Source organism: Antechinus flavipes, chromosome 3 (genome assembly GCF_016432865.1).
Source record: "Antechinus flavipes isolate AdamAnt ecotype Samford, QLD, Australia chromosome 3, AdamAnt_v2, whole genome shotgun sequence".
In the NCBI taxonomy this organism is placed as follows: domain Eukaryota; kingdom Metazoa; phylum Chordata; class Mammalia; order Dasyuromorphia; family Dasyuridae; genus Antechinus; species Antechinus flavipes.
In genome coordinates this window covers 423,132,107-423,150,629 of record NC_067400.1, presented here as the reverse complement: position 1 = coordinate 423,150,629, position 18,523 = coordinate 423,132,107, and the positions used below count along the sequence as shown (strand labels likewise).

Below are 18,523 nucleotides of genomic sequence, written 5' to 3'. Positions count from 1 at the left end.
CTGGCAATCATGAATCACAATTCCATTAGGTTTTGTGAGCAATTGAACAGTTAATATAATGGGGTAATTTATGGTGACCCTTTTGCTTCCTGAATCTAACTAATTACGTGACTACTGGAAAATAATTTGGCCTATATATGAAGTTCTCTATTTGTCCTCCTACTCCTCTGTGAAGGATTGGACTAGATTGGAGGTTCTTAACCTAACATCTGTGGATTTATTTGAAATATTTTGAAAAATGTATTTCAATGTGCTTTTTCTTTTGTTTTCCTTTGTGATCTCTGTATTTTATTTTATGCATTGAAAAACATTATTCTGAAAAGGGCTGTCTATAGATCCCACCAGACTACCAAGAGGGTTAATGACAAAAAACCTTTAAGTACTTCTGAACTAGATTTTCTGTAAGGACCCTTTTCAGTATAAAATTGCATCATTTCAGATCCTTGTAGTTAGTCTACCCTGTATGTTTATAAACATTAATCATTTTTCAGGAGGCAATCCCTCATTTGGCTATAGAGACTGTATCTTTCCATTCCCATTTTGCGACTTTAAGACTGTAATTTCAATCAAATGCAGCCTTTCACCAAAAGAATGTGTACAATAGCTATGGGAGGGGAGAAGAGTAAGGGGTAAGGATTTGGGGGTTGAGTGCATATAAATGTGGAAGATCAAGTTCTTTTAAAATGGTATTCATACTATTCATACCCAGAGAAAAAACTGATTATGTCTGAATACAGATTGAAGACTACTTTTACTTTTGCTTTATTTTTCTTGAGGTTTCTTTGAGGTTGGGGGGGGGTGACAGGAGGAATATATGATTTCTTTCATAACATGACTTTTACATTTTGCATAATTTCACATGTGGCTTCTCTATAGGGGGATGTGAGAAGAAGGGAGAGAATCTGAAATTCAAAGTTTTAAAAACAAATGTAAAAAATTGTTTTACATGTCACTAGGAAAAATAAAACATAAAATCATAAAAAAGATACTTCATTGTCTGACAGGCCCTTAAGGAACCTAATGGTCTAAAACTCAAATAACTTTATTTGTTTTGTTTTCCCATATTGATAGATCTGGGTAATGAAAATTAAATTCCTGCCCAAATGGATCTTTGAGTGTGCCCCTTCCTGGAATCCCACAATAATGTAAGAAAAAAAAATCCTCAGTGCCAGGGGACTTAGATGCAAAAGTCACTTGTAATCTAGTATCTTATGGATTTATGTTTAGCAGCAATGTGTGTACAGTGTCTGATAACAATGCTTTTATAAAAACTCCATTGCCTTGAGCTTTGTATTGTTTACTGATGTTTATCAGCTATACACAAGGAAACATAATTACAACATGATTCCTAATTCTCTGTGAATGTTTCAATCAATTTATATTTATTCATTCTAAATTAAAGAGCAGGATAAATTCTTTTATTATTTTTCAAGCAGCCAAAAGCAGGAATCCTCTACTGAACAATGGGAGTTGTGGGAAATATTTTGATTAGCTACTAGGCTGATGGGACTTAAAAATGTACACGTTAAGCTTGAGCAACTAAGATTGTTTGAGACTATTTAAAACAGCTCTCTTATCCCTCCCTTCTCCTCTTGCCTCTCCCATACCTTTTGAGATTATTTAAGAGCTATTGCTATTGTGACGGTCCATTAGCCAAATCCACTTCAGTTGTAGAAATGGTCATAGCACTGAATTTTGGCGTCCAGAATGTAATGCTAATGAATTGTCATTAACTTCCCAATGAAAAGATAGTGATAAATAAATGAATTCAAGACCACCTCCTTTATCCTATAGTTCTTTAGATAGGCATAACACAAAAGATTCATTTAAAAATATAAATAAAAGCCTCTGAAGTAGACTTTTCCCCCCAAAGATTTATTTAGTATTTTATTTCCCCCAAAATACAGGTAAGTAACAATTTGTAACATTTGTTTATAAAATTTTGAGTTCCAAATTCTCTCCCTTCCTTCTTCCCCCCCCCAATTCAGTCTATGTTTTACATGTATAGTTGTGCAAAACATATTTCCATAATGTTCATGTTGTGAAAGAAATCATAGTCCACAAGAAAATAAAGTTTTAAAAAAGAAGTATGCTTCAGTCTATATTCAGTCACCATCAATTCTTTGGGGATGGATAACATTTTTTGTCATAAATCCTTCATTAGTTATCTTGTCATTCACAGCTGGTCATCTTACAATATTGCTGTTACTTTGGACTCAGAGCATCTGAGAGCATTCTGAGAGGATCCTGTTCATTATTTCATATAGTACAATAGTATTCTGTCACAATCATATAGCACAATTTGTTCTGTCATTTCCCAGTTGATGGGCATCCTCCCAGTTTCCCTCCTACCAGAAAAGACCTACTATAAATATTTTTTGCACATATAGGACATTTTAACTTTTGTTCTTTCTCTTCTTTTGGGTTCAGACCTATTAGTGGCACTTCTAGGTCAAAGAGTATTCATGATTTGTTTTAATCCTTTGGACATAGTTCCAAATTGCTCTAAGGAATGATTGAATCAGTACACAAATCCATCAATATCCCATATTCCTTTCAACATTTGCCAGTCTTCTTTTCTGTTCTATTAGCCAATCTAATAGATGAGATAGTGCCTGAGAATTGTTTCAATTTGCATTCCTCCAGTCAATGGACTTACTCATATAATTATATATAGCTTAGATTATTCCATCTGAAAACTGTTCCTGTCTCTCTATCATTTATCAACTGGGGAGTGGCTCCTATTTTTGTAAATTGTATTCAGTTCTCTTTGAGTAATAAAGCTTTTATCAGAGAAACTTGTTTCAATTTTTTTTTACATTTATGATTGCTAAATGTATTTCCCTACATCGTATTCCTCTCACCCAATTTTCTATTCTTTCTCTTTTTTCACCCTGTCTCTTCTCAAAAGTTTTTACTTTTGATTATCATCTCCCTCAACCTGCCCTATCTACTATCACCTCTCTACTTCTTTATTCCCCTTCCCCTCTTATTTTCCTTTAGGGGAAGATAATTTCCAGACCCAATTGAGTTAGTATATTATTCCCTCTGATGAAAATAAAGTTCACTTACTTCTCTCCCCTCATCTCCTCCGTCTTCTCCTCTACTGTAAAATCTTTTCCTTGCCTCTTTTATGTGAGATGATAGAGCCTATTTTACCTCTCTCTTTCCCTTTTTCCTAGTACATTCTTCTTTCTCACCCCTTAATTTTATTTTTTTGGACATCATCCTTTCATATTCAACTCACATCCCTGCCCTATATCTATATATATTCCCAACTCCCCAAATAATAAGATTTTATTATTGTCTTCCCATGTAGAAATGTGAACAGTTTAATCTTAAGTCTCTTATGATTTCCCATTCCTGTGTATCTTTTTATGTGTCTTTTGAAATGGAAAAACAGTACAAAAATCCCCTGAAGAAAAAAGATTTAAAAGTGGAATTAGGGACACCTAGATAGCACTCTCATTTTTCTTCCCAATTTTCTTCTACCTTTCTTACTTGATTTTCAAAATTCTCTTTGAACTCTTCCATGGCTTAAGACCAATTCATATTTTTCTTGGTGGATTTGGAAATTGGAGTTTTGACTTTGTCATTTTTTTTCTGGTGATAATTCTAGTAAGAATTTTTTTTCCTGTTGCACATTTTTCCAGTCTTAACTCTTTGTTAAAGTTTGTTCCAGTTTTAATTCTTTGTTAAAGTAGGGCTCTGCTTCCAAGGTGAGAGGGCACATTGTCCCAAGCTTCAGGAGTTTTGTGCAGTTGTTTTCAGAGGTACTGCTAAGAACCTGTAAATTTTCAGTTCTTCCAAGGTGATGTACTCTAAGGAGAGGTGCTTTTTACTACTCTCCTGATCTGTGCTCTAGTCTTCAAGTGACCACAGTCACTCTCTCCATCTCTCACAATGGCTGGATTTTCAATTCCTTTTGGACATAGAAGGCATGTTGATGTGTGAGGTCATCTGAAACTCCACTCACGTAAAACAGGATCTGTTACTTTTCTTCCTAAATCCTAGCAATATCCTGAGAGAGGTATCCAAGGCAACCCGTCATCCTTGTCCTTGGGAATCTCACACATTCCCACACCTGATTAATTGCCAATACTTAGCCATTCTATCACCTTAGTGCCTCTTAGATCCTTCTCTATATGAATAGAGACCTTCTCTCTATTCATGATCCTCATCTTCTGTCATGTGGACTATTGCAACAGCCTTCTTCCTGGTATCTCTGAATTCCATCTCTTTCCTCTCCAATCTGTCCTCTCCTCAGCAGTCATGTTGAAATTCCTAGAACTACAGTTTGGATCCTGTTTCTCCTCTGCTCAAAAAGCATTAATAGTTTCCCATTGCAATTAGGCTAAACTATAAACTCTTCTATTTGGCACTTGAAATTCCTCACCATCAGGCTTTAGCAAATATTTTTAGTCTGATTATATATTATCCCCTCTCATATACTCTATGGTCTACTGTCCTGTTTACTTTCCTTATCCACAGTATTCTTTCTTTTGTGCCTTTCTTTGTAAAAGCTATTACCTACCCATGCCTGGATGGAATGTCCCCTTTCCTCACTTCTCAAGGAAATATGGCAAACCTTAATTCCCTTCAAGTCTCTGTTTAAATATAATTTCTTTCAAGGGGTCTTTTCTGACCCCCTTCTCCATTTAAGATCTTCCAGACACTGAGTATTTATTTTCCATATATCCTGTATTTATTTTGTCTGTGAACATTCTTTATCTTCTTAATAGAATGTGAGCTCCTTGAGGGTAAGAAGTGCCTCACTTTTGTATCTCTATGGACAATGCCTAGCACAGAGCAGATACTTAATAAAAATTCATTTACTGGTTGTTTATGATGTCATGATTTCTAGGTGACTCATATGAGTCTATCATGTATCATTATGTTAAACACCATCAAAGTAACTATGCATGAATAACAGATAATATTAAAGAAAATATTGTAATTTGATTTGGTTCTAATTGTGTGATTTTGAGAAAATGTTAGTAGCAGAATTTATACTGAACGCATAATCTAAAGCTCCAGTACTTTGCTTTGCTGTGACCACCAATGACTAAATCCACAGTTTATAAAATTATTTTTGTCATTTTAAAAAAGAAAATTACTATAACCCATTATTATAGAAGAAAGAAAAATGATTCCATAGAAAATGTAGAATCTACAAAGTTATGAATCACAGTAGTGTTTAAAACCAAATCATAACATAATAGAGCTCTCCTATTCTCCTTCCAGCAACTGTACCACCATTTAAAACCATTCTTCCTTATTCTCCATATGAGAAAACTAAGAGATCAAAGTAAAATGACCTGTGGAAAGTCACATAATGGCCAAATCTGAATTTAGAATTTAATCTCCTGCTTAGTGACTTTCTATGGTACCACTGGCTTCCTAAAATTATGCTGTTTCTCATGTAAAGATTTCATGAATCCTCCTGGATTCCCTTATCATCTATGCAGATGACTCCTAAGTCTACAAAAATAAACAGATAATGAAATCAACAAAGAGTATGTGAAAAGTCAAGAGAAATCACAGACCTTTAAAGCTGAAAGGACGTCTCTTTTTACGAATTAGTCAACCAAAGTTCTGTAAAAATTGATAAGCCTCAGGCCAAACAACCGATATCACATATGGATTCAAACCTAGGCTTTTCCAGTCCAAATCCAATTTTTTTTTCCATTTAACCTATACAGTTTTTTCAAATATGAGTAAGACATATTACTTTGGGGATGTCTCACTTCCAATATTTACATAGAGTTTGATTCATCAAGTTAGAGTTGAGGAATGTTCTCAAAACCTTTGCTTCATTATTTTGTATACTCTTAGGGTTTGTAGTTTTTTCTGCTCAGGGCATTGAAGACCCTGGGTTCTTGAATATAAACTGCAGGAATATTAAATGTAGGAATAACTCATTATTATTAATTACTAATTAAATGTAAGAACATTAAAATGAAACCTTATACTAAATACAATATTATGTAGTACTATGGGAATGGGATGCTATGTTATTGCTAAGACCTAATATTAATGTGCTTTTTTTTTTCTCCTAAAGGACTTTGTTATTATGTTCCTGCATCATCTTGCAACCATCTCCTTGATCACCTTTTCATATGTCAACAATATGGCCAGAGTGGGGACTCTGGTCATGTGCCTCCATGATGCAGCTGATGCCCTGCTGGAGGTGAGAGTTCTTGGTTGTCTTTTAACAGTAGAAAGTCTGTAACCCTAATGGGCAAGCCATAGTTATTTTGTGTTCTGATAAGCTAGCATTTTGGAGAATATTTTAATTATAAGTAGTTCTTGTTTTGAAACTTCAGAACATTTCCTTATCAGTTTAAACAAATGCAACTGTAATTTTGTGAAGAACAGCTTTACATAATAAATATTTTATCATGTTAGGGCTCATTATTATAAGTGTAATGAAAGTTTTTTTGACTATTCTACTCTTGCTATTAAAAGTTATTGCAATGGGAAAATCACAATTATGATTTCCTATTCATAATTTTTTAATGATTTTCCTTCTCATAATCAACAAGGTTTTGTTTCCTTTACTCTAACAACTGTAATGCTCCCAATAGTGCTTTCCTTTTTCAGTCCCTTTCTATCAGTTTTTAAAGGGAGTGCCATACATGGAAAGGATTATATAATGGTTGGGTATATAATTTAGATATAAAACTATAGTTTCCAGAGTATGATATAGACTCAAACAGCAAATTATATGTAAATATTGGAACTGAGAAATCCCCAAAGTAATATGGCCTATGCATATTATGAAAAATACCAATGAAGATGTTACTTTATAACTTATACAAACATATATCACACTGACATCTACTGGATATTCACACTGTTAAATAGGAATATTTCTGTGAAGGTATTTTGTTTGTTTGTTTCTCCCAAGTCATATATATATATATATATCTGTAATATCTACTGCATAATTCCTAGGATCACAAATTTAATGAGGAAGGAACTTCAATGACTTTCTAACTCAGTCTCTCATTTTGCAAATAAAAAATTGGAACCCAGAAAATTGAGTGATCTCTCCAAGACTGAGTAGATAACAAGTAGGAAAGATAGGGTTTTTCCAAATCCAATACTCTTCTGTTGTGTACATGCTGCCTCTCAGTGTTCAAATTCAATCCTAGTTCTTCATTCTTAGAGCACAGACTCATTCGTTTTATTAGTTAATAAAATACATTTTAAATGATATTTTTAAAGATTTCCTAACTAGGAAAAAAAATCAATGTACTTCAGTACAGATTTTAGTTGGATAGATCCAACATACCTTAGAATTTACAATACATTAATGAATTTTTATTAACTGCAATAATAATATTAATACTACAGAAAGTAGCCCCAAGTCCTATTAGACACCACTCAAGTGATATAAAATATAATATATAAAATATGTAATAGTATAAATATATACATATGATATATAAAATAATATAGAGATGAAGTGCCAGGAAATGACTCTAGGATAAAGATAATCTTTCAGAACTTGAAAAATATATCATGCTTTAGTAAAGAATTTTATGTAATAAATGATTTATGATATAAGAAAAAGAGTGCTGGTATTGAAGTCAAAAGGTCAGAGTTTCAATTCTACATCCTTATTACTAATCTTGGAAATGTCATTCATCTTTCCTGGGCCTCAGTTTCTTCCTTTATAAAATCCGACAATTGAACTGGATGATCCTTCTTAGTTGTAGATGTATTACCTCTTTTAGTTCCATTGAATAATAATCCAAAATAAAATATATTCATAATAATGTTTTGCAAAGGAAGAAATAAGCCTGAAGACAGTGCTTTTAAACTCAGTCAATATTTAGGCCTAAAGGCTCTTGGAAATGGGGAATTAGGCTTGAAATCCTCTTTATATAATCTTCCATTTTTGTGCAGGACAAGAGATAGGGCCAGGTTATCTAAAAAGAAATAGACATCATGATCAGTATGGGAATTGAACATATAAAAAGGCCCTCTAGAAAATCTACTTGCTTCATAAAACATGAGAACCCATAAAAAAGACAAGCAAAAAATTTTAGTACAAATGGGAAGAGATAGATAAGTGTTGGGTAACTTCAGTAATTTATTGTTTAATTGAGATTATTATTTAATGAGATTATCCAGCATCTCTGATGTCATGAAGCAATAACATTATAAAGACCATATTACCAAGACTCCCCCTCAATCTTTTTTTAATTTATTTGTTTATTTTAACACATATTGCTTTATGAATTGTGTTGGAAGAAAAAATCAGAACAAAAGAGAAAAAAAAACAGAAAAAAGAAGTGAACATAGCATGTGTTGATTTACATTTAGTCTTCTTAGTTCTTTTTCTGGATGTAGATGGCATTTTTTGTCTGAAGTCGATTGGGATTGTTTTCAATCACTGAATCACTGAGAATAACTAAGTTTTTCATAATTGTTCATCTTACATTTCTTGCTGTTATTGTGTACAATGTATTCCTGGTTCTGCTTGTTTCACTCAGCATCAGTTCTTTTCAGATCTTTCTAAAATCAGCTTGTTCATCATTTTTTATAGAACAATAATTTTCCATTACTTTCATGTACCACAACTTGTTCAGCTGCTCCCCAATTGATGGACATCTGCTCATTTTTCAATTCTTTGCCACTACAAGAAGAGCTGCTACAAACATTTTTGCCCATATGGGTACTTTTCTCTCCTTTATGATTTCCTTGGAATATAGACTCAGTAATGGCACTGCTGGGTCAAAAGATATGCACAGTCTGATAGCCCTTTGGGCCTAGTTCCAGATTGCTCTCTAGAATGTTTGGATTTTCCTACATTCCCTCCAACATTTATCATTATCTTTTCCTATCATCTTAGGCAATATTAGAGGTGTGAGGTAGTACCTCAGAGTTGTTTTAATTTATATCTCTCTAATCAATAATGATTTAGAGCATTTTTTCATATGACTATAGATGGCTTGAATTTTATCATCTGAAAATTGTTCATATCCTTTGACCATTTATCAATTGGGGAATTATTTGTATTCTTATAAATTTGACACAATTCTTTATATACTTTAGAAATGAGGCCTTTATTAGAAATACTGGCTATAAAAATTTTTTTCCTACCTTTTAACCTTGTTTCTGTTGGTTTGTTTGTGCAAAAACTTTTTTAGTTTAATATAATCAGTTGTCCTTTTTATCTTTCATAATGTTCTCTAGTTCTTGTTTGGTCATAAATTCCTCCCTTCTCCAAAGATCAGATAGGTAAATTATCTCTTGTTTTCCTAATTTGTTTATGGCATCATCCTTTATGCCCAAATCATGTATTCATTTTGACCTTATTTTGATATGAGGTGTAAGATATAGGTCTATGCCAATTTTCTGACTTATTATTTTCCAGCAATTTTTGCCAAATAATGAGTTCTTATTCGAGAAGCTGGAGTTTAAGGGTTTATCAAATACTAGATTGCTATGGCTTTGATTATGTTGTTCTCCCCACTTCTTATCTTAACTCAGCCTTATAGCTGAACTTTTTCTATTGATCAATATATTCATTTATGATGACTACTTTATCTCCTGTAAATCATGGATGATTTATAAACATTGATTCCTGACCCTTCAAATCCATCTACAATATGATGCAGCTGTCAGTTATGGCTTGGGAAAGGTTTTTGCATACTGATAAAGGCTTTTTACTTGCCAATATCACTAAATTAATGTCACATTTCTTCTATCTACAGGCTGCCAAAATGGCAAATTATGCCAAATTTCAAAAATTGTGTGACCTCATGTTTGTCATGTTTGCAATAGTCTTCATCACCACAAGACTTGGTATATTTCCTCTCTGGTGAGTAAGGCATTCTTTTTTCCTGAAATTATTCAGTGTTACAAAATAGCTTTTAGTTAACACCATGGATAGTGATGAGCTGATTCTCCCACCAAAGGAAATAATGGATTGAAAAAGATATTTAATCTTAAGGGAAAAAAGGGTCAACTGTCAATTCTTTTTTAAATTTTATTTTATTTTAAAAACAGAATTTAAAAAAAAGAAAAATAGAAAAGAAAATCAAAACAAAATAAAACAAAAGAGAATATCATCATGTGTCCAGCAGAACATGAAAAAGGATTCAAAATATATAACAAACTTATCAGTTCTTACCAAAAAATAGGCCTAGGAAAGAATGAGATATAGAAATTTTGTTTATGCTACAAAGTTTGAAATACAATTTAAGAGTCTTGACTGTCAAAATAATATTCTTAAAGCACAAATCTAACCATAATATGCCCCCTGCTCAAAAACCTCTAGTGGCTCCACATTGCTTCCAGGATAAAACACAACTGCACCAGTTGATATTTAAAGCCTTTAACAATCTGACTAAAGACTTCTTTCCAGCCAAGCTTAACGTGTGACTCTTTATATGTGATATTATTTCTCCCATAGCAATGATTTTGCACAGATTATTATCCCCAGTGTCTTCTCACCTTTGTCTCATAGAATCACTATTTTTCTTCAAAGTATCTCAAGTGACACTTACTAGATGAATGCTTTTCCTGAATCTCCCTATTCCCAGTTATTAGGGTTCCTCTCTGAAATTACTTTGAATTTTCTTTTTTTTAGAGGGCATTTCCCTATCCCAATAGATAGAGCTCTGCCCTCAAAAACAGGAAAATCAGAGGTAAAATCCTATCTCTGACACATGCTTATTTTGTGACATGTCCAGTGAGTATGTCACTGGAAGGTGTCAGATAAGTGCCAGCAACACTTTTCTGAGTGTGGCCTGAATTAGAATAAAAAGTATTTGGGAAATATTTAACAGTATAAAAATATAATCAAACATAGGTAATGTTAATATGTGGCTTTGTAGTTAGGAAGGGTATCATCATCAAAATTTTCAGCATTGGTGAGTCTTCCTTTTAAAAGGAAATTATGTTGAAGCTAATTTACAAAATTAGTTGATTTGTGAAAGAGTCATTGAAATGACATGATTTTCGCTACTGCCACAGGGATTCCTGCATAATGTGGGGGGGGTGGCCCTTATTTGTGTTCGAATCTGACATCATCTGTAGAATTCTCTATTATGTTACAAAGAAAGTACCAGCATTCATTGGTAGAGGGAGTTTCCATACACAGGAGTTCCCTTTATTCATGAAATCACAGATTTAGTCACTCATCATTTCCCTGTTTTTATATTTTTTATTTATTTTTATATGTAGATGATGTTTTTCCCAAGACTTAGTCCATATATATTCCTTAGTCCATAACTCAAAAAATGTTTATTAAGCCCCTACTATGTGCCAGAACTGTGCTAAGTATTGTGAATGTAAAGAAAGGCAAAAAGCAAACCAAAACAAAACAATGCCCTCAAGGAGCTCATTATTTAATGAGAGAGACTATGTACAAATTGCTATCTACTACAACATATAGACAGGACATATTGGAAGTAATCAACAGAGGGAAGACACTAATATTAAAGAAGATGGGAAAAGTTTCTTGTAGAAGAGGGATTTTAGCCAGGACTAGAAGGGAGCCATGAAGATCAGAGTTAGAGATGGGATAGGGATTCTATTCTTTTTGTCTTTATTTAGTGATCATACAGTGCATGATGATGTTTAATAAATGTGTGTTGATTGCTTTTCTTGAAATTGAGAAACATAACTGTATGGATATGTATACATATATTGTATTTAACTTATACTTGAACATATTTAACATTTATTGGTCAACCTGTCATCTGGGGGAAGGGGTGGGGGGAAGGAGGGGAAAAGTTGGAACAAAAGGTTTTGCAACTGTCAATTCTGAAAAATTACCCATGCATATATCTTGTAAATAAAAAGCTATAATTAAAAAAAAAAAGTGAGAAACAATTTCATTCTACTTTTGCTTAGTGTTAAGCAGAGAAGGCTTTCCTAGAATGCAGAGCCCAGTATAGTAAGAATGAGCCTTGCAGGAATGAGGAAATGTTATTAGTGACACAAAATCTCTTCCCTGAGTACTTGCTGAGACTATATAAAGAATGAGGTCAATATTTGGTCAGCACTGTACCCACAAGAGGTGTCATTGTTACTACGCTACTTGAGTGCAGCCAAGTTTTGGATAAACAGCATCAAGAGAGAAAGAACTATATTCCATTATTTCAAGAAAGAAACATATGACAGAAGAGTTGTTGGATGCCTAGGAAGTGACATTTTTTCAGTGTGCCTAGAGGTTAGTTATTGAATGAGTTTTAGATAAACAAACTGCTTTTATTTCCCCCAAACCCAAAAAAATTACAATAGAATTAATACTTTTCAATTTTAATAGCATTTGTCACAGTCATTTTCCTTTGTTTCAGGAAAGCAATAATTTTTATCTGCTCAGTTTTATATAGCACCAACTATGTTCCAAATACTTTGTTGAGTGTTTTTACAAATATTCTTTGATTTGTCTCTTACAACAACCATGTAGGATAGTTGTTATTATTTCTATATTTTTCATTTGAGGAAACTGTGTCTTGCAGTTACACAGTCAGTGTCTGTTTACTTTAAAATAACTTCTTGTGTCTTTTGAACCTTATTCCTTAGCGCAAGGGAATCTTAATCTTTTTAATTTTTATATTTTATTGTGGACCCCTTTGCAGTCAGATAAAGTCTATGAATCCCTTTTCAGAATAATGTTGCTTACATTCCTAATTGAAGGAAATGCCCAATTTCATTTAGAGATTAGTGAAAACAAAGATGCATTTTCTCTCAAGCAAATTCATGGACCTCCTGAAATCTACACAAAAACCCCTCAGAGATCTTCCAAATCCAAGTTTAGAACTCTTGCCTCAGAATAGCTGGTCATGGGATCATGTCTATCTCTGCTTTGAAATTCCTGAAATGTATTTTCCTATACACAAATGTATTTGTGTATAACTATATTCAATATTTCACTTAAGGCCTCTAAAATGCAGGACTGGTTCTCCTAAGGTTTTCAGCCTTCACATATCATTAAGCAGTTCTTGCTTATTGATTAGAAATAAATTCAAAGTGGTGTTATCATTCACAGCTACATGGTAGAGTAGGTAGAGGGGTGGGCTTTTTCCTGAGTTTAAATTCCTCAGACAGAATTAGCTATGTGATCCAAGGCAAATGCCTTATCCCCATTTGCCTCAGTTTCCTCATCTGGAAAATAAGCTGGAGAGAGAAATGGCAAAGCACTTCAGTATCCTTGCCAGGAAAACTCCAAATATGGTCATGAAGAGTTGGACATGACTGAAATGACCGAAAAAAAACCAAAACCAGTAACTGCCTCCTCTGCTTTCTGAAAGGTGACATTGTCAGCTAAGAAAATCGAGTTTAATTCAGGCAATCTGCTTTCTGGCAAAAGGAGTTTTCTAGCAGTAAAGCTGCAGTATACCTGCAGAATAGTCCCCCATTCCTTTTGTGTAGGGGATGGGAAGGGAAGAGATGGAAAGGGAGGTAGGAGATAACTTTAGTATCTATCTTGCTACACATTGAGCATGACCAGCACACCAGTGAGCTTCATCAAAAAGTAATAAGGGCCTAAATTAGAGTGACAGCAGTGGGCATGCAGAGGAGGCGGTAAGATTCTATTGAGGCTTAATTAACAAAAGGAGGCAGCTGGGTTGTGCGATAGAGTGCCAGGTTTGGAGTCAGGAAAAACTGAATTCAAATGTGGCCTCAGACACTCACTAATTATGTGACTCTGGTCAAGTTGCTTAATCCTGTTTACTTTCATTCACTGCAGAAGAAAAATGGCAAACCACCCCAGTATTTTTGCCAAAAAAATCCCACAGATCAAAACCCACAGCAGTATGATCCACAGAGTCACAAAAAATCAGACACATTAAACAACAGCAGAGAATTGACAGAACTTGTCAACTTGTTGATGTGAGGATTGAGGGTTAAAGTCAAAGGTAACTCTAAAACTTGACAGGGGAGAATAATAGCACCAGGAATAGAAATAGGGAAGTTAGGGGGAAGTGCAGATTTGAGAGGAAAATTAACATATTGAACCTGACCAAAATAAACTCATCCATCCCAGCAGGTTGTTCTTTTACCATCTTATTAATTTGCATCATACCAGTAGTTCTTTTGGTAGTGATCATGATAAATTTTAAGTTGTTTAATACTTATATGAACAAATTCTTTCTATATCTTGTGTCTTATTACCCCATTATCATTATGCTTTGAATATCTTTTGAGTGAAGTATATGTATTTAGTGGAGTATATGTTATTATTGTCATTAGTTTTGAGCACCTTTGTGAGTGGAGTGGATTGTGTGTGGGGAGAAGGATCATTATAATTTTCTTTTATTTAATGGAAGGCTAATTGAAGCAGAGATGTTGTGGAATATCTATAAGGTTATAAGACTTTGTCAGAACTAAACTAGATCCCAAATCCTCTAATTTCTGTTCTGCTTTCAAGTTCAGCCACCATGAAGCATTTTTTCTACTAAACTGTGACATATCTTTCAAGGATTTGTTTACAAAAATTCCCATTGCACTTTTTAGTGTATCTACACATACACACAAGCCATTTAAAGCTATTTCTGCTTCATTCCATTAAATTGATTACATATGTTGTGGTTCTGGGCATCTCCTTTGTGGTGGTTTAATAAGAAATGTTAACGATGTGTTATAATTTAGACAGGGTACCAGATTAAAATGTCATTTTTATAATCATTGCACATTTTATGATAAACAATTTGATTCTTGCTAGTGTTGATATGGTGGATAGAGAGCCAGTTTGGGGGTCAAGAAGATGGGAGTTCAAGTCCAGTTTTTATTGGCTGATAAAAAGTAAAAAAAATTGGCTTTGTGATTCTGATCTGCATTGGTGGAGAGGATTATTTTACAGAGATCACTTTCCAGGAGTACTCAATAACAGTAAATATTATGGGTGCTCACTAAGCCGATAGCATGGAACCACTACCAAAAAGCCAGGTTGAGTTAATCATAATTACTGCAAGTCACTAGAATAGTACACTCCCAACTACAAGAAAGAACCATTGTAACTGATAGACTGCATTCTCAACCTCCATTTATTTCCCCTGCAGCAGTATTTCTGTGCTAGCCCATTAGCTGCAGGGATTGGAATGAATGTCATAACTCTGAGGTCTCTGCACATTATAAGTACTCTTGGCTTCAGAGGCATCAGAGGACTTTGGGATCTTTTCATCTTGACTCTGTTCAAGTAGGGCAATGTTGTGGGCCTTATTTTGACCTTGCCTTTACACCTGTCAGCCTCTATCAAAAGGGGTGGGAATCAATTGCATAACTTCAATGGTGGATTTTATACCATGAATCCATCATTTTTCTCTGCTATGGCTCAGTTGAAAGAATATTAGCTCCCTGAAACTCACTTTCTACAGTGCTCCATTCTACAATGTAGGAAAATTAATTGCAGATTTGTACTCTCTAGAAGTCTAGGCAAGATTTTTTTTTTTAAGTTGCTATAGAGCTACCTAGACTATTCAGCTGTCAAACAGGCTCTTTAATAAGATTTTCAACTCTTTGGTGTTTGGGAACCAAAAAAACATGTCAAGTTTAGCTTTATCTCTAACTTGCTTTTCAAGCTGAAATATTTACCAAAGGAACATTGCAAGGTTGCTTTTTTGAATAGCTGATGATTACCAGATTAGTCTCAGAGTTCACAAATATGTAAGAACTGAATAGATTTTTTTAAAAAATCAATTCTAAGAAATTACTCTGAAATTTGTTTTTCTGCTTGTATTAAATGGTGCATTTAAAAATGCAAGGAGCAAAAGCTGAGCTTTTGTGAATTTCAGTACATTTTTTAATAATGCTTCCATCTTACATTAGTAGGTAAATTTTATTGAGGAGAAAAGGACTGAGTTAATTTAATTCTGGAAAAAATTTTCACTATTTAAAATAAGCAAAGCACTTATTGCATCAACGTTCAACAGAAAATGAGCAATACCATTTAATCAGAAGCATCACTACTGACAAGGAAGCTGGTATATTTAAGGGAATTAAAACTCTGACCTATAGAGCTATGAATAATAAATCCAATTTTCCAATAATCTAGCAGAATCTTCCCTACCCCCACCTTTCTTCCCACTGATTTTTCTGGATCATGATAACTTTAAGAGAGCAGATTTTTTTTTCATCTTATCCTATATAAGAACCTTCTGCCCTCATTTCATATAAACTGAGTCAGTTTAGTCACTTCTGAATCATTGTATCCCATTTGGAGTTTTCTCTACAAAAATACTGAAGTGGTTTACCATTTCCTTTTCCAGCTCATTTTCCAGCTGAAAAAACTGAGATAAACAGGGTTAAGTGACTTGTTCAGGGTCACACAGCTAGTAAATATCTCAGGTCTGATTTGAATTCAAGCAGATGAATCTTCCTGATTCCAAGCCCCAGGCTCAATGAACTATGGCGCCATCTAGCCACCCTCAGCATAATTATGTATTTATTTTTGCTTTTGCTTAAGAATGCTATAAATATTATGCTATAAAATGCATACCTTTATGAGGTAGACTAGAGTAAAACAGCTAACTTTGGTGAAAACTGCTTTAATTCAATATACAAAACTAAAGGGTTCCTCTATTAAAAAGATTACAAAGATATCTGACAAAAGAAGAAGGTGGGGTAGAGGAAGATAGTAAAAAATTTTAAGTCTCAGGTTAATTTCTAGAAAAGAAGGCAATCGGCTTCAGGCAACTCGAAAGGAAGAGATGCTTAACTTTATTATGAAGCAAATATTTTCCCATTTCCCATTTTATGCAGAAGGGAAGGGTTTGGGGAGTGTTTTTTGTTGATGTTTTTTGGGGGTTTTTGCCTGAAAGAGAGAGTAAGTGCAGTGACTCAACAGAGAGGGAATGCAGTATCCTAGTAACGTCTATTCAGAGGTAAGGTCATGTTTTTTTTTTCCTCTAGTGCAAAATACATTGCTGGGAAGAAAAAAAAGGCAACACATCAAAGTATCAAAATGCATTCCCATAAAATTCATTTTCATTATCACTGAAATTTCAGAATGATCAATCTCTCCTCCAAAAGTACTAAGCCTAATGTGTGAAAAGGATTTTAAAACAATACATGTTACTTAGTTTCTAGAACAGATGCATTTCAGCTACTTTTGCCATAAAATCAAATTCTGCATGTGAAGACTGGACCTCAATTCATACTTTTTCCTTAGGTGCCAGTGTATTTGCAGTATTTCTCCTTCTGTGCCTCCACAACAGGGCAATCATCTTCAGAATCTTCCTCTCTTCAGCAATCACTTTCCTGTAGCTGCTGCTGCACTCCTAATTTTTACAACTTCTGCATTCAGTTTAGAACTGAGTTCTGTATCTCGCTTTATTGTCTACTGACTAGTCAGGGCTAGCCTAGCATCAGGCTCACAGTCACTGTGGACCACAGCCTGGGTGTTCTCAGAGGCTGGAAAGTCAAGGTCATTCTGAGTTTCTTCTCAGGAATTCAGGCAGTTTCTTTCAGTAGCTGCCTTTGGGTATGTTACTGACAATGAAAAGATGTGAGCTATTCCAGCTCTAAGATCCTTGGCATTTCATACCTGGTATCAGCTGGATCAAAGCCCCAGTTCTGCCAATTCAGATCAATTTAGCAAGCTTTAATGGCAATCACTTGCAGAACATGTAATCTCAGGTGTGCCATTTAACCTTGTAGAGACTCAGCCTACCCTGCTAGTCTATTATAACATTCTAGTTATATAATATACATAAAATGCATTTTGTAAGGCTTAAAACACTATGTAATTATAAGCTGCTCTTAAGCCAATATTTTAACTTTTCATGTGCTTATTCCTTGTAGACCCAATAGACTGTAAGCTCTTTGAGGCTAATTAAAGATCATAATTCAGAACTCATTATATATCCATAAGAACAAAAGCAGGTTAGCTTCAGGATCATTAATAAAATTTGAAATGCAAAATATTGAAGACTAAGCACCTTGGCTTATTGACCCTGTTATAATATTAAAAGAAATTAACTTTGGTCAAAAGATAATAGCTCTCTATACCCCAAAGAAATACTAAAGAAGGGAAAGGGACCTGTATGTGCCAAAATGTTTGTGGCAGCCTTGTTTGTAGTGGCTAGAAACTGGAAATTGAATGGATTCTCATCAATTGGAGAATGGCTGGGTAAATTGTGGTATATGAACGTTATGGAATATTATTGTTCTGTAAGAAATGACTGGCAGGATGAATACAGAGAGGACTGGCGAGACTTACATGAACTGATGCTAAGTGAAATGAGCAGAACCAGGAGATCATTATATACCTCAGCAATGATACTGTATGAAGGTGTATTCTGATGGAAATGGATTTCTTTGACAAAGAGACCTAACCCAGTTTCAATTGATCAATGATGGACAGAAGCAGCTACACCCAAAGAAAGAACACTGGGAAACGAATGTGAACTATTTGCATTTTTGTTTTTCTTCCCGGGTTATTTTTACCTTCTGAATCCAATTCTCCCTGTGCAACAAGAGAACTGTTTGGTTCTGCAAACATATATTGTATCTAGGATATACTGCAACATATTTAACATATATAGGACTGCTTGCC

The 18,523-nt window shown here is 34.2% G+C and overlaps 1 protein-coding gene across 2 annotated transcripts in view; it reads left to right on the top strand.

The window, feature by feature from the left end:
- CERS6 (ceramide synthase 6) overlaps positions 1–18,523 on the top strand; it is a 291,619-nt gene that overhangs the window by 223,404 nt on the left and 49,692 nt on the right. For both annotated transcript variants that reach the window (XM_051986225.1, XM_051986224.1), the window contains exons 7-8: positions 6,062–6,190; positions 9,729–9,835. In XM_051986225.1, the coding sequence (XP_051842185.1) occupies positions 6,062–6,190; positions 9,729–9,835 (236 nt within the window). The remainder of the gene's footprint in view (positions 1–6,061; positions 6,191–9,728; positions 9,836–18,523) is intronic.